The sequence below is a fragment of the Lithobates pipiens genome, unplaced genomic scaffold (assembly GCF_037356315.1).
Source record: "Lithobates pipiens isolate NorthernLeopardFrog02 unplaced genomic scaffold, aLitPip1_a1.2 Scaffold_3, whole genome shotgun sequence".
Taxonomy (NCBI): Eukaryota; Metazoa; Chordata; class Amphibia; order Anura; family Ranidae; genus Lithobates; species Lithobates pipiens.
The window spans coordinates 169,533,396-169,550,448 of record NW_027507790.1 but is presented as its reverse complement, the minus strand read 5'-3'; the positions used below and the strand labels follow the sequence as shown (position 1 = coordinate 169,550,448).

At 43.6% G+C, this 17,053-nt stretch overlaps 1 protein-coding gene across 2 annotated transcripts in view; it reads right to left on the bottom strand.

The window, feature by feature from the left end:
• LOC143940765 (baculoviral IAP repeat-containing protein 1e-like) overlaps positions 1–17,053 on the bottom strand; it is a 95,865-nt gene that overhangs the window by 40,615 nt on the left and 38,197 nt on the right. For both annotated transcript variants that reach the window (XM_077462482.1, XM_077462481.1), the window contains exons 6-7: positions 6,065–6,184; positions 1,966–2,065 (exon numbers count right to left, since the gene is read on the bottom strand). In XM_077462482.1, coding sequence (XP_077318608.1) covers positions 1,966–2,065; positions 6,065–6,184 — 220 coding nt within the window. The remainder of the gene's footprint in view (positions 1–1,965; positions 2,066–6,064; positions 6,185–17,053) is intronic.

The window sequence follows — 17,053 nt, the reverse complement described above, 5'->3', positions numbered from 1 at the left end:
AAAAAATATAAAAATAAAAAGCGTGGGGGTTCCCCTAAATTCAATTACCAGGCCCTTCAGGTCTGGTATGCATATTAAGGGGAACCCTGTGTCAAATTAAAAAAAAAATTGACATGGGGGTCCCCCTAAAAATCCATACCAGACCCTTTATCCGAGCACGCAACCTGGCAGGCCACAGGAAAAGAGGGGGGGACGAGAGAGCGGATCAGATCAGCCATCGCTGGACCCCGGAGAGATGATCATCCATCGCTGGATAGCAAGAGTGTATTACCATCGCTGGAATCTTTTTTTTTTTTTTAATAAAGGAATTTTTTTACACTTTCTTTGTGAGGTCCTATCTACTACAGGCTGCCTGAAATACTTTTGTACCCCCTTACCATTTCAAACGGGGGGGGGGGGGGTGGGCGGGATCTGGGGGTCTCCTTGTTAAAGGGGGCTTTAAGATTCTGTTAAGCCCCCCGCCCACAGACCCCCATAACCACCGGCCAGGGTTGTGGGGATGAGGCCCTTGTCCACATCAACATGGGGACATGGTGCTTTGGGCGGTCACAGACCCCCAAAGCATCCTCCCAATGTTGAGGGCATGTGGCCTGGTACGGTTCAGGAAGGGGGGTGCTCTCTCGTCCCCCCCTCTTTTCCTGCGGCCTGCCAGGTTGTGTGCTTGGATAAAGGGTCTGGTATGGATACTTAGGGGGATCCCCATGTCAATTTTTTTTTAATTTGACACGGGGTTCCCCTTAATATCCATACCAGACCTGAAGGGCCTGGTAATTGAATTTAGGGGAACCCCCACGCTTGTTTTTTTTTTATTTATTTTTTTATCAATTAATGAATTGTCGGCTAATACAGAGAACACTCATTGAGTGTTCTCTGTATTACGGGAGCCGACAATGGAAAGTGATTTTAAAAGACTTTTTTTTCCTTGTGAAATTACACTTTGTGTAGGGACAGTTCTAAGCATGGGAAACATGCGCCCCTTCACAGGCATACTATAGACACCCCCCAGGTACGAAATTTAAAGGAATACTACACTTTTATTGTTTCACTTTAATCATTATAAAAATCACTGCTCCTGAAAAAACTGCCGTTTTTAAAACTTTGTTTTGTATTGATCCATGTCCCCTGGGGCAGGACCCAGGTCCCCAAACACTTTTTAGGACAGTAACTTGCATATTAACCTTTAAAATTAGCACTTTAGACTGTGAACGTTCGAGTCCCATAGACTTTAATAGGGTTCTAAAGTTCACACAAAGTTTAGGTCTGTTCGCAGGTTCTGGTACGAACCAAACAGGGGGGCGTTCGGCTCATCCTTATTGCCCATCAATGCAGCTTTATCAATGCCCATCTGCAGCCTTACCATTGCCATGAATGCAACCTAATCAGTGCCCATCTGCAGCCTCACTTCAGATTACTGCTGCCTCAAGAATCTCCTGTTTACTCTGCGGCCTCTTTAATACAAAGCCTCCTGGACTGGCTTCTATGATAGACAGAACACTAGTCCAATGAGTCCAGGAGACGGGACTTCCTATTACAGAGGCCACTGAGTAAACAGGAGATTCTCGCTGTATGTAATCTGACGGCACTCGTCTGCCCCTCACCGTTTCCTCCTAGGTAGCCCAAATTCCAGTATCGGCATATAACACGCACACACTATTTGCACCTGATTTTCAGGGTGAAAAAGTGCGTGTTATACGCCAATAAATACAGTAAGTTAATATCACTTAAAACTATGGTTCCAGACAAGTAATAGGTCAGCACCACAGTGTTTGTTTTCAGTAGACCCAGCACAATATTTTTTACAGTGTAGAATTTCAGTTTTTAGAATACATTTAGCAATATTTATGGAAACTTGGCTGTTGTAATGCTAGATGCTAAGTAAAACATGGAATGACATGCAGACAATTTGCAGCTAGGTATTTTTAATGAATAATTTAATAAAAAGGTTTCATAACACTTTATACTTACTCAGCGCTGTGTTTTACATGTTCAGTCATTGCGTCTTCCCCAGGTTGAAATGAATGAATGCAGATACCACATGTGTAGCACTTCACTGCATCTCCTTTTCCTAAAATGATACAGATAGCTCACTTGGATTTATTGTTTTTTCCACAATTTTTTATGATGTATAAAGTTTAACTCATCTGAATATAATTTTTTTTTTATTTCCACTTTACCTTCTATTAAAATGGAACTCCAAGCATAAAAACTCTGATTTAAATATATTCCTCAATAGCCACAAAGGATATAAATCCACTCCGTGTGCACCAAATGCCTTTGCAAATGAGTTATTACCTTGTAAAATTAGCAGTGACTTCTTCGCTGTGCTGCATATAGCTTGCGAAGAGCACAGAGCTGTGGGAATGACCCAGCAGGTCCTATCTACTACAGGCTGCCTGCAGAAAACTACAAGAGGGGGGCGAAGACAAGACCAGTCACCTTGCACATGGAGAGAGAGCAGCAGTGATTTGTCTTTATTACAGAAAGCTCCTTCACTGAGGCAATGTTTCATGCTAGTGTAGCTCCTACCCCACTCTTCCAGGAGCCTGATGTGACCCCAAGAGGCAGGGAGGGCCGACATAACTCCTCAGGGGATTACTAGGCATGGTGGGTGATGTACAAGATAGAAATATTGGGCACCAGTCACTTTTATGCTTGAACAAAGAGAAGTTTATTTCTCACAACAGGAAAAATGTGGGAGAGAGGGGATAGGACACAGGGGACCCTTAGTCAAAAATAGTAATGATTAGCAGACAGGCAGAACGTCAGACAAAAATGGTGACATAAGGTAGACAACAATATAGGAAAAGAGCCTTTAAGCTGAACCAGCACATCTGTACTTTGTAGAATAGGCTGTTTCCTCTAGTAACTGAACTCAACTTACGGAAGGTGCAGGAATTTTATGGCTGATTCCATCTCAATGCTTTCCCAGGCTCTCCATGGGCCCCCAATCCATGCAAGAGTCACCTCTGGTACTTCATCTCAGGTCTACATCCTTTCCTTCATGCCTCCTAGTAGTGAGCAGGCTCTCTTCTGGGGAATCTTGAACACCTGGATAGGTCTCAAATAGACCTAGCAGCCAGTAGGACTCCTGGATAGGCCTCAGGCTTCAAGCCTAGCAGCCAGGAGCTGTTTGACACACATCCACCCAGGCCGCACCCCCGGGAGGGAAGATCTAGATCACCTGACTTCTTCCAAATAAATAGCTTCTCCCAGCATTTATAGAGGCCAATCTAATTGGCTGAGATTGGTATATTTACGCATAACCTGAATGCACTGTAGCTTGCCATACTAATGCCACCTACTGACAAAAGAGAGGAACCACAGCTAAACACGATTAGTAGAAAAGCAACTTAACCACTAAATACTACAAATTAGCCAGGCTGGCTACCACCCAGCACAATTAAATTTACCTGGAGCCCTGCTTTGGGACACTAGTGATACACTAGATTAATTCACCATTTAATAGAAAGATGAAAAGGATATACACTTTTAATTTTGCCAGACTCCCATCATGGTACTTCACTGCTATGCAGCATCACTGATTTCCCAGACCACCCTCACATTTCATTAATATTCTTCCTCACAATAAAGTGCAACTACCTAAGGATATCAATAGTTAAAATCCTAGATCAACTTTGCCAACCTTTATACCTGGAACTGCTTAAATGAATGTAAGGGCCTCAGGGAACCCTTGCTAAAAAACGTATTAGACTTCACGAATCCAAAAGTCATGTGATTTTCAGTGCAACTTTGGAGTCCGACTTTGATTTGACTTTAAAAGGACTTTTACACCGTGCAGCACTGAAGGCGCATCCTTTTCTGAAGTTGCAGCGACTTCGGTAACATCAATTGGAACTTCTCTCGTAAAGATACATGGCATTATACATGTCCTGTAACTTTGGGTCTCACAAGTCAGATCCTAAGTTGCAGGAGTGTGAACCGAGTCTCATCGGTAGTTCATATAGTAGCATATTTGACACCTAAATTTAATTATTTTTAGCACCTCCCTCCACTACACAAAAACTTTCAGGATTAATCATTAAATTGAACAAATATTCATTATATCCACAAAAGAAATACAGACAGTGAAAGATGTGACATTCCTTTACAGCAGTGGTCAGTGGAAAAATTGTCCATTGCATAGGTGGTTAGTATAAAAGTGTGCTTCTACATTGCATATCATAGAAAATAAAATCCCTTTACAATAGTGGTCAGTAGGATAGGTGCCCCCTTACATTGGTGGTTAGTGGGAGAAATGACTATGGTGGTAAGTAGAAGGTATGCCTTATTATCCTGCTCAAGGAACCCCTAGCAACCACTGCAGGATCCCCAGGGTTCCAGGGAAGCCTGGATCAGAAAGACTTTAGCCATTAAGCAAATTGGATGGAAACCTTTGCTGGTACCTTTAATGCAGAAATTGTATAGAAATACATCTTAGTCTTTATTATGCATTCATTAGGCATGACCTAAGGATCCGCCAACCCAAGAGTGAGTGAGTTTTAGGTGGTATTGTCAGAGCTGGGCTCAGCCCTTCCTTCTCTAAACTGGCCACTCAGCTGTCAGCTAATTGGCAGCTCCTATCTCTCCACAGTGACTCACCTGTTGATGATATACTGCTCGTCAGTCCTGCCTACTTAAGCCATCCAGCCCAGATGATCTCTACCTTTGCCTTGGTAAACATCACAGAGACTATCTCCTACGTTCCTGTTAAAGACTTGCTGGGCTGACATTCCTTCTGGCTCCAGATTCTGCTTGCTGTTCCACTACGCTGATGCCTGACTTCCCGACTTTCTGGCTTGTCTGACTATCTGTTACAGTTACCGAACTTTGGCTATGTTTTGAAAATGTGTGTTCTATTTACTTTTATTATTAAACAAGTATTATTTAACTGTACTTCTATCTCAGTCTGAGTCATGGTTTCTGACAGGTATCTGATGGACTTTTAACCAATAGCTTCTTAGATTTCTTGGGAATGCCACCAATAAGATCTCCCTAAGAAAATGAGGTGTTCCCACTCCTGATATACCGTATATGACAGAAAACAAACACAAAATGTAAAATTTGTGCTGTCTGTGTCCAATTGGGAGGAACTACCTTCAGTTTCAGTAGACACACAAGGAAGTAAATGGAAATCTCTCCAAAATAAAGAATATCCCTTCTTGATGGCTGTCACAGAACAAGCGTACACATTCAAAGATTTTCCCCTTTATTCATGTTCTGGTAGCAACATTTAGTGAAATTTTGGATTTCACCTCTCTTTCTGTCCCAATGACAATGATCACCAGAGCAGACAAACAATGTAAATCTCCCCTTTGGTGATGGAGAGAAATAAAGCCTAACAGGAGTTTTAACCCTTACCTCTACCCAAAATGACAAAAAATAAAGTTTTGGCTTTAGGATCACGTTAAGTTAAATTAGTTCCTCAAAAAAACAAGCAAAATGCTTGTAGGAACAGGTAATTTGACGAAAAACAAGCTCTGGACTGCCGCACTCCTCAGAAAAGCCATCTTACTTTATTAAAGGATCATATCACAGCTCAACAAGCACAGCAAACAAGGAAAATGCTGAAGTTTCGCACTAGCTGTAGTGCTTAATCATAGGAACAGGTAATATACTGTGAAATATATGCGGACTGGCTTTGAAAAATAGCATAAAAAAAAGAGTTCCTTAGCAACTGCAATAGTTTAGGAGGGCAGAGAGCCCCTCCTTTATAAGGTGCGCAATATTGTGCTCAATAAAAATGAGTGAGAGCAAGGCTCCATGCACAGTGTGCGTTTGGCACTGGCACATGCTCTGCATTACGGGCATTTGTCCCTGGTTGCATACTGCCCTAAACAGAAATACCGCTAGATGCACCACCCAGGCCTGTCCAGCTACAGTAGCTGTCAGACTCTCATAGAATTTGACAGGATGCCAGCAGCAAGGCCAGACAACACATTTGTGCCCTCCACCTATGGCTACACGCTGGAGCCCCATGCACAGGGGCTAAACGCTCAGTGAGCATGGGGCTTAACACATGAACTGACAAAAGAAGAAAAAAATGGCACTCAAAAATTTGCTTTACCTGTATAGAAAAATCCCCATCTGGCAAGTGAAGCAGGATCTACATTGGCATTTGCAGGCCACTTTTTAAACGACTCCAGACGAACATTCTCATTTTCAAAGACACTGAGGTTGGCAGCACCTGGGAAACAAATTTTTACTGATGTGATGTTAATGTATTTATCATCTCTAACAAGTCACCAGCAAACACGGAATTTGCCCATCTCTGTAGGTTACACTTCAATATGCGCCGTATGCATTTAGAGATGTATGACCCAAATTCAGGTCTTCTATGTTAAGGGCACACATCCCTGAACGCATACGGCCTTGAACATATTTCAGCCTATCATTGGTTTTGATAGAACTGTTGATAGCAGGCTGTACGCTACACCTGTGCCTCCTGGGTGCTGGAATAAACCTGTTTTTTTACACTATACAAGCAAGTACGCCCGTGTGCATGAGCCCCAAACAGTAGCAGACAGAAGTAGTTAATATCCTTAGGAAAAACCTGGAGAACACAGAAAAATAGGTTGGCTACAGCCTAGCTGTAAAAATAAATACATGGGGCATGGTCTTGGTTTGGACGGATCCCGTGGTACCACAAAAAGGGCAAAAGGGGGGGGGACAACAATATGCCGCTGTTCTCCCCTCCTAGCGACCTCTGTCCATGCCTGCCCCGATCCTTCATTATGTCCCCTGAAGCAGGAAATGGGACATTCCACGAGGACACGTGCAACTCGTTGGCAGTGGAGGCTTCCCCACAGGGCCTAAACCACAGCTGCAATAGCCCAACAGACGCCCAGCTGCATGGTCCTACTGCACAGGTCACAGTGAGTACTACTCCAAAAGCCACCCCACATCACAACCTCACATCTACACACATGACAGAGCAGACTTTGTGGACATTCCTGCAGCAGCTACCCACAAGAGCTGACTTTGAAGCCTTAGCAAATAGGGTAGAATCTGTTCTAAGGGGGAGAACTGCAAGTGCCGAAGGATGAAGTGTCTGAGGTAGATGCCAGGGTGACAGCACTGGAACAGGATAAAGGGACAATGGCACTTACAGTGGAACATCTTTAAACTGCCCACACTGACCTGTCTAACCAAGTCATACAGCTTCACCTACTTCTTGACGACCTTCAAAACCGCAGTCGCAGACAGAACATTGGGCTCCGGGGCATACCAGAGACGGTGACGCAGGCGGAAATTGATTCGCAAGTCACCGCCATCTTTAACAGATATCTCGACCGCCACCCAGACACTGAAATTTCCATTGATAGAGTGCGCCTTACTCTTGGCCCTAGACCTACCTCTCAAGACAGACCCAGAGATGTACTCTGCTGTATGCATGTCTACAAGCTTAAGGAAGAAATTGTGCAACAAGCATGGATAGTAGGAATTCTGGTATTTGACGGTGTTCCCATTCAACTTCTGCCAGACATTTCCAGAAGGACCCTGCTAATGCGCAGAGCCCTGAAGCCCTTACTAGAAAGAAATGTGGAGCTAGGAATGTCCTACACATGGGACCACCCATTTCACCTGAAAGTACGCAAAGGCAATTGCTCCTATTCACTGCGTCACCCCTCAGAATTACCTGATCTATTCAACTTTGCAGAGATGGAGCCCTTACCAGTTCCCAACTGGCTCATTATTGATGTCTCATCTGATCCACTAGGCGGTGCACCTCAAGGCAGACCTCAACGAGCCCAAGATAATTGCCAACCTCGCAGGAACAGACAATGGGTACCACAAAACAACAAGCGTCGTTGATGACTATGCACCATCATCACTCAGTCTCCCTGGACAGGGTTTCATAGACACCAAACAAAAAGATCCAATCCCCCATACATAGCATTTGGAGACTCTCCTGAGGAACTTGCTAGAACTTGCTAGGAACTTGCTAGAACTCCCCCTCCCCCCTCCTTGTTTTTTGTTTTTCTTGTTTTTAAGTATGGAACCCTACATATGGACTCTTCCTCAGTTGCAGCAAGTTCATTGGGGAGGATAAGCGTGGTCACTAGTCTTGATACCTTCCTGGGGGCTCCTGGGGTCTCACGGGTGGGGGATGGCTGGTGCAGGTACCCCTATCTGAAAGTGGCCACCCCCCACCCCCCTCACCAACAATAGGGCAAAGTCTACACTAGCTAAGGGATTCTGAATTAATGGCTGTTTTCCCTCTCAAATTCCCTGCTTGTCACTTGTACACTATAATGAGTGGTCCCGCGCCCTGGGTGCACAATTGATCCCCCACAGAACTCCACACACTGAGGCAGAATGGCTCCCCCTGCATATGTGAGATCTCGGGGTGGCTACCCCTGGGATGGGCTTGATATTCAAAGAGGTTTACTAACTAGCCAGAGTCAATACACCCGAGTGTATACACCACACTGTAAGGGTAACACACCACTGTCGGAATACCTGGTCGTAGTTGGCCTTGCCCTCACAGGATCCTTTGGCTCTCACTGACTTTCAACCTAGGGACGCCTTCTGAGGGCAACACTAAATGGTTTAAATTTTATTTATTTTTGTATTATTATTGTTATTTTTACTTTATTTTATTTTTTATTTTATATATTTTATTTTTTTCCCTTTTGCTTCTTGTTTGAACAGAATTGGTCCTGGGGGGGGGGATGTTTTTGTGGTACCCAGTGTTGCCACCAAGGCAGGTTTGCTGATAGCCTTACGCTCCAGGGTGGTGAGTTGAATCACGCTGGAGCATTCCTTGGTGGTCCCTACTTTCACCAAGGGTTTAGTGCACATGATGGCTTGGTTATGCTCCTAAGGAGGCCTCCGTAATCTCACCCGTGGGGGGCAAACACTGGCGCATCATGGTTTCCTCACAACCCCTTGCCTCACAGGGCCTATTCCACCATGGAACTCCCAATTAATAGCTGATACTCCCCCTGAGAGATACAAATTGCACCCCTACTCTTGTCATTCATAGGGAGGGGCATTGTCCCCAGAATACACAGTCAGTCCCTGACAGGGTCACCCACGTGTATGAGCGAAAAGGCTCCCCCCACATGTGTGAGATCGTGGAGGGGCCACCCCTATCTGGGTTCAGAAAGAAAAAATGAGGTACAATTGCACCATCCTGTCATTTGTTTAATTTGTAATGACCTTTAAATTGATATGTTATGTTGTTGTTAGTTCAACGGAGCACAGTTTGCGTTGCCGGAAGGAGCGCTCTGGCCCTCACAGGATTTTTTCCAGAAGTGCCCCTTGAGGGCAACCCTAACTCCTCATATTATTACTGCCATTGTTATTGCTTCTAGTTTGAACGTTACGAACAGACATCTAATTAATGGTCTATCCCTGTGAGGTGAATGGATCCCCGGCTTTGATATTTAACATTGGTCTGTTCTTACACTGGGAGAAATGTTACACACAAGTTGTGTTACCCAGTTTATTCTTTAGTTTTATTTATTTTTTGTTATTTTTGCAGTCAGGCTGGTGGGGTCCCCTCGGATTGGGGCTCCACGTCTGGAAGTGCCTTACCACTACCCACTCTAGACCTTCTCTGCCCTGGTGGAGGTAGAACTGCTCACATGAGCATTAGTTTGGTTTCCCCCCTCCCCTCTTTTTTTTTTCTGATTCCCTCCTTTTCCCTTTATCCCGATACCACCTACTCTCGGCTGCACTAAGCTGCTGCTAACCCCTCCCCCCTTTTTTTTTCTCTCTCTCTCTTCCCCCCCTCTCAGCCTTTTTGTTTTGTTTCCCACTACTACTCAGAGGTTGCGTTGGGGGCCTGTTGGCGATACACCAGCAATGGCAGTGAAGTTCATTTCCTGGAATATCAAAGGGCTGAACTCACCAGAGAAACAAACTACTTGCCTCAAGCAACTCTGGAGATTAAGAGCGCATGTAGTCTTTCTCCAAGAGACTCACTTTAGAGCTTATAAGATCCCTAAACTACACAATAATTTCCCCACGGTCTATCACAGCTCATCCCCATCTGTCCAAATCAAAGAGGACTAGTATTCTGATTGCCAAGTCCCTCCCGTGACAGATGACAGACGTCCATAGGGATCCAGAGGGCAGATTCCTCCTGCTGAAAGGGAACATTTACTCCCACACTTTCACATTGGCAAACGTATACCTGCCCAATACCAATCAAGTAACAGCTCTCAAATCTTTTCTCTCCACTTTTGATTCCTTCATGGACAGGACCCTTATCTTAGGAGGGGACTTTAACCTGACCATGTTCCCCACAAAGACTCCTCAGCGAGGTTACCTTCCTCCCCTTGAGGATCCAGACTACACCTCAAAGACCTTCTCCACTCACACCAATTAGTTGACATTTGGAGGATCTTTCATCCTCAAGAGAAGGATTATACCTACTACTCCCCCCACATGGCTCCTACTTTTTTCTCGCCAAACATTCCACCATCTCTCTAATCTCCAAAGCTGAAATGTTGCAGTTGTTGCAATTTCAGATGCACCGATTATATTGGAAGTCACCCCCCGACAACAACAATCTAGCACACCAATATGGCATTTAAATTAATCTCTGTTAAAAGACCTGGAAATCAAAGCGGACATACAGCGCAAACTTAGTGATTACTTTGCCACGAACTTGGATCCCTAGACAACCCCCTTTCCCTGTGGGCCGCACACAAGTGTGTTCTCCGAGGGATCTTCATTAAGCATAGGCACGTGTCTAAACAACGCAGAACAAAAACCCTAGCTGATCTGCTAGATAAACTACACACGCTAGAACGAGCGTATAAACTTAATCAAGACCCCCGCACTGGAAATGGAACTTACGAAAGTGCAGGAATTGATTAGGGAGCACTCTTTTTATGAGGCCAAACATGTGCTTCTAAGGGTCCACCGCTCTTACTATGAATATGGCAACAAGTGCAGCCATATGTTGGTTAGAGCATTGAAAGCCCAAAATAGTAAATCATTTGTCTCAGCATTGACCTCCTCTTCTGGCGCTAAAATACATTCCACTCCAGAGATAGCTGAGGCATTCTGCAAGTTTTATTCAGATTTATACAACTTGACATCTTCCCCCTCGGCTTCACAACATTCCACTATACTCTTTGAAATGACAACTTACCTACAAGAGGCTCAACTTCCTAGGCTTACGCAGGAGGAAAGTGAATCTTTATCTCATTGCGGCTACTCAGCCTGAGAAAGCACCAGGACCAGACAGCTTTACACTTTCATACAATAGAACCTTCCAATCGATACTCACACCACACTTCTTAGACGCCTTTAACGCAATCACAGATGGCCATAATACCCCTTCAGAGTTAGTCAGTGCTAACATCTGTCATTTCAAAACCAGGCAAGGATCCACTACAGTGCGCCAGCTACGTCCCATTTTTCTTTTGAATTGCGATGTTAAATTATTTACCAAAATCATTGCAACCATATTAAATGTCATCATGCAGCCATGCAGCGTATTGTACCCCTTGATCAGGTAGGGTTCATCAAATCCAGGGAAGCTAGGGACAATACCATTAGAACCCTGGATATCATTGCATCAGCCGAGAAATGTAATTCTCCTCTGCTACTTCTATCTACGGAAGCCAAAACGGCCTACGACAGAGTCGACTGGGCCTTTCTTTTTGAAACCCTCAAATGTTTTGGTATGTACGCCCCAATCTTGTCCTGGGTAGCTGAAATTTATGCTAACCCGACTTCCTCGTGATCGCTAATGGCACCAGACAGGGATGTCCCTTATCCCCACTCCTCTTTATACTCACACTAGAACCATTTCTTCAACACATATGTAACAATAAAGATGTAAAGGGAGTACAAACTATGGCACACCACCACAAGGTAACGGCATATGCCGACAATCTCCTTTTTTATATATCATGAAACCCCTAACATCTCTGCCCTCACTACTATGAGAAATGAAAACCTATGGTGCCTTATCCAACTTCAAGGTAAACCTCCAAAAGTCTGAGGCACTTAATGTCTCCCTCCCAGACCCTACCCTGAAATGCCTAGAGCCTAACTTCCCCTTTAGATGGGCGACTCACAGTATCCAATACTTAGGAATGAAAATACCGACAAATCTAAATTCCATATTTAAACTCAACTTTCAGCCAATATTGTCCCCGTTGTCCACAGACATAGCAAGATGTAATGGTCTAGCCCTATCATGGTTCAGCAGATGTAACATACTCAAAATTAATGCGATGCCAAAAATTTTATATTTGTTACAAGCCCTGCCCATCAAGATACCACAAACGTACTTTCACTCAGTAAGAGCCACCTTTGCTAACTTTGTTTGGCAGGGAAAACCCCCTCGACTTGCTAGAGCACTTTTGCTCTGGCCTAAACTTAGGGGTAGGATAGAGTTCCCAGATTCGGCTCTTTACTATACTTAGACTGGTGTAGGCATAGCACCACCAAAACTATGGGTCGCTTTGGAACAAGATGCTACACATGTACCCATACAGGGCTTGCCTTGGGCAGGGAAAAACCACACTTCCTAACCCTCCCATTACCCATTAATCAGACCCACTCTGAGTGAATCTGAGAAGTTCTATAAACTTTCCTCGCTCAACAGTTTTCTGTCCCCAATGACACCGATAATAGGACATCCTGAGTTTGATCCGGGATTGTCAGACCCAGCATTTTCCGTACACTCATCACAGAAGCTCCTATGAGCATCCTATTTCCTCTGCATGAATGGCTGGATTCCGGGCATTACTTTATTCATGGGCTTGGGATCACAGTTTCTGAACCAATGGCGGGTACACCAATTATCACACTTTCTGAACTCACTGCCCAAGCCACACCTCTTTCAGAGGCCTCTCAGGCCATTTAAGGAGTTCTGTTTGGGGGATGGTCCGATACAGAAATCCTTGTCCCTTTCCTACAAAGCTCTACTAGATCTCCATGCGCAATCAGAACCTCCCTTTCTTTACAAATTTGAAAAAAACCTGCAGGTCACTTTTACGAACCAACAAAAAGATAGCATACTCTATTTCGCTCATAAATCATCGTCATGTAGTAAGTATCCGGAAACCACTTACAAAATCATGACATGGTGGTATAGAACCTCATCCGTACTACCGTACTAGCCAAACTATTCCCACAATTGAGCGATCGATGCTGGAGATGTGCATCCCACAGGGGCACACTTTTATACATCTTCAGGAAATGCCCCGGCATCCAGCCATTCTGGCGGCAAGTCCTCTAACTGATTCACAAATTTACGGATATCTCAGTGCCTGGAGACCACACAGCAGTTCTTCTTAACCTGACCCCTCTTTCCCGGAAAAAATACAACACATCATTACTTAAACATTTACTCAATGCATCAAGAGCATTCCATTCCAGCCCTGTGGAAATGACAGTCTCCTCCTACTCTCGCCCAATGGTTTGCGAGAGTGAATGGTATAGAAGGAATGGAGCATCTGACGTCTGCTCTTTGGGACAAATTAGAAGAACACAAAACCAGATGGTTCTACTGGGATCAGTTTAATTTCTCTGATGAATTTTCTCAATACTTATGAACCAATTTTAGCCTATAAAGGACGGTATGGTGTGTGGTTGGCAGGACACTGTTTGCATTCTCCCCCCCCCCCTTTTTTTGTTTTTTTCTTCTTCTTTTTCTCTTACCCTCTTCCCCATTCCACCCTTTCTTTCCATTCTCTTCTCCAGTTCTCTTTTTTTTTAACTCAAAAATGGATGCACTCTGTCATGGCTGAATTCTGTTTGCAATATAGTCCATCATCACTAGTTGCTATTTTCTCAAAGGTATCGTACTCTTTATTGTTGGCACAAAACTGCCTTGTTTCAGTCCCATAAGATGATATTGTCAGATTGTGATATTTACGCTGAATGTCATTACCCTTTCCGACCTGTACACACGGTCGGAAATTCTGACGGAAAAGGTCCGATCGGATTATATTGTTCGAAAATCCTATCGTGTGTGGGCTCTATCGCAATTTTTGCATTGAAAATTCAGACGGAAAAAATTTGAGAGCAGGACCTCAAATTCTCTGACAACAAAATCCGATCTGACTTTTTATGATCGTTTGTAGAGAATTTTGATCGGACAAAGTACCACGCATGCTCAGATCAAATTACGAGACCAAAGCTATTGGCTACTAGCCACAACATAGTCCCGACGCAACGAACATCACCACGTTCCAAACGATCGGATTTTCCGACAACTTTGTCTGACTGTGTGTATGCAACACAAGTTTCGGACAAAATCCGTCGGAAAAAATCTGACGGATTTTGTTGTCGGAATGTCCGACCGTATGTATGGGGGCTTACTGTGATATAGCATGGTTGCTTAACTATCAATGTAATTGTCATCTCGTGTGCATCTGTCAATAAAAAGATATTGAAAAATATATATATATATAAATACAGTACAGAAAAACTAACAAGGAATACACCAGCTTAGGAAAGTGTCCCTATAAGTGAATCTTCTTTAATAGCGACTAATATTCACATATTATGGTGCAAAAAAATAATCTTTTGCGATACGGCACTGAGTTATTTAACTGAGAATTGAAACGCTGTACACAAATTTAGCTCCTTTTTTTTTTACCACAAATAGAGCTTTCTTTTGGTGGTATTTGATCACCACTGCGCTTTTTATGTTTTGCGCAATAAATAATCTATTGGCCGGCATCTGCTCATCTGCCTCTGCTGTGTAAAATCACAGCAGAGTCAGATCGCCGTCGATGCACACCCACACCCCCTACCCGAAAATGCCAGATCACATACTAGGTATGTGATCTTGCACAGGAGAGCTGCTGTATATGTAAGTTATACAGTCGGCAAGCGGTTAAAATACCTCCAAGACACACAGTGTTTGCATGTAACTATGAATATATGTTGTAATTTAATAATAAGTGCCTTGAAAATGTATTCATACCCCTTGACATTTTCTACAATTTGTCATGTTACAACCAAAAACATAAATATACTTTATTGCGTTTTTATGTGATAGACCAACACAAAGTGACACATAACTGTGAAGTGGAAGGAAAATGATAAATGGTTTTCTTTTTCTTTTTTACAAATATGTGAAAAGTATGGCATGTATTTGTATTCAGCCCCTACTTTGTAGCACCACCTTTCACTGCAATTACAGTGGGTATGTGCAAAGAAAATCATCTCCACAACATGATGCAACCACCACCATGTTTCAAGGTGGGGATGGTGTGTTCAGGCTCATGTGCAGTGTTAGTTTTCCACCACACATATCGTTTTGCTTTTAGGCCAAAATGTTTATTTTGGTCTTACCTGACCACCTTCTTCCACATGTTTGCTGTGTCCCCCACATGGCATCTTGCAAACTGTAAACAGGACTTTTTATGGCTTTCTTTCAACAATGGCTTTCTTCTTGCCCCTCTTCGATAAAGGCCAGATTTGTGGAGTGCACTACTAATAGTTGTCCTGTGGACAGATTCTCCCACCTAAGCTGTGGATCTCTGCAGCTACACCATAGTTACCATGGGCCTCTTGGCTGCTTCTCTGATTAATGATCTGTCAGTGACTGTCAGTTTAGGTGGACGGCCATGTCTTGGTAGGTTTGCAGTTGTGCCATACTCTTTCCATTTTCCGATGATGGATTGCACAGAGCTCTGTGAGATGTTCAAAGTTTGGGATATTTTTTTTTATAACTTAACCCTGCTTTAAACTTCTCCACAACATTATCCCAGACCTGTCTGGTGTGTTCCTTGGCCTTCATGATGCTGTTTGTTCACAAAGGTTCTCTAACAAACCTCTGAGGGCTTTACATTACACACAGGTGGACTCCATTTACTAATTAGGTGACTTCTGAAGGCAATTGGTTCCACTAGATTTTATTTAGGGTATCAGAGTAAAGGGGGCTGAATACAAATGCACGTCACACTTTTCAGATATTTATTTGAAAACATTTTGAAAACCATTTATCATTTTCCTTCCACTTCACAATTATGTGCCACTTTGTGTTGGTCTATGACATACCACCAAAATCACAATAAAATACATTTCAGTTTTTGACTGTAACATGACAAAATGTGGAAAATTTAAAGGGGTATGAATACTTTTTCAAGGCACTGTATATATTAGAAATCAGCCAATGCAGAATATTGGCAATTCTGAAGGAAGAATGGGCAATCATTTTATGTATCAGTTGTGCCAACTTTATTGTGTAAAAAGGTCTACAGCCAAGGTGTTGACACATTTTATAACAGCCCCTTGGCTGCAAGGTTCCCTTTCTATTGATACCCCCAATTATAATTGGTGGCACCTTTAAAAAAAAATTCAACTCAGAGTCTGAGTCTATGGCCCCAAATGAAATGCTGGCCTTTAGAACTGTGCTCTACAGAGGAATGCAATCATCAAGTCAGCACAAACACATATCCTTGGTAGTTCACTGCTGATTCTCCACTAATCACCAGTTAATGTGTAGTGCTCTGCCCTAGGCTCCATACATTTCATTTTTGGCTCTGCTAAACCCAGTGGAACACAGGGGCGGACTGACCATTTGGCCACTCGGGCACTGCCCAAGGGCCCCGGGCCACTAGGGGGCCCCATCAGGGTTGCCAGCCTCAGTAAAATCAGGGACAGTATGTAAAAATCTGTGTTTTATTTACATCTGTCTCTGAAATGTCCCTTACCGACATCCTTTTGGTCTAAAAATCCTGAGATTATAGCTGCCCCGCCTCTCCAGTGCCTTCTCAGCCAATAGAAACATGTCTGTGTATACTGTGTGATTGTATACTGCTTGTGTGTGTGTTTGTGTATACTGTGTGGCCCCATAATCTCTGATTGCCTGGGGACCCCATAATCTCCTATTGCCTGGGGGCCCTATAAGTTATCAGTCTGCCCCTGGTGGAGCAGCACTGTATTTTTCAGGTCTGGTCAGGTCTATCCCTAAACCCGGAGGTTTATTGCTCTTGCTTGCCTCTGGAAGAAGCTTCCAGAAATATAACAGGAGAGACCTCTGGGCTATGAATATTTATCTGACCACAGCCAATCCCTGTGAGAAAGCACCCCGAAGGTGGCTGGGGAGAAGATAAATGTTTAGGAA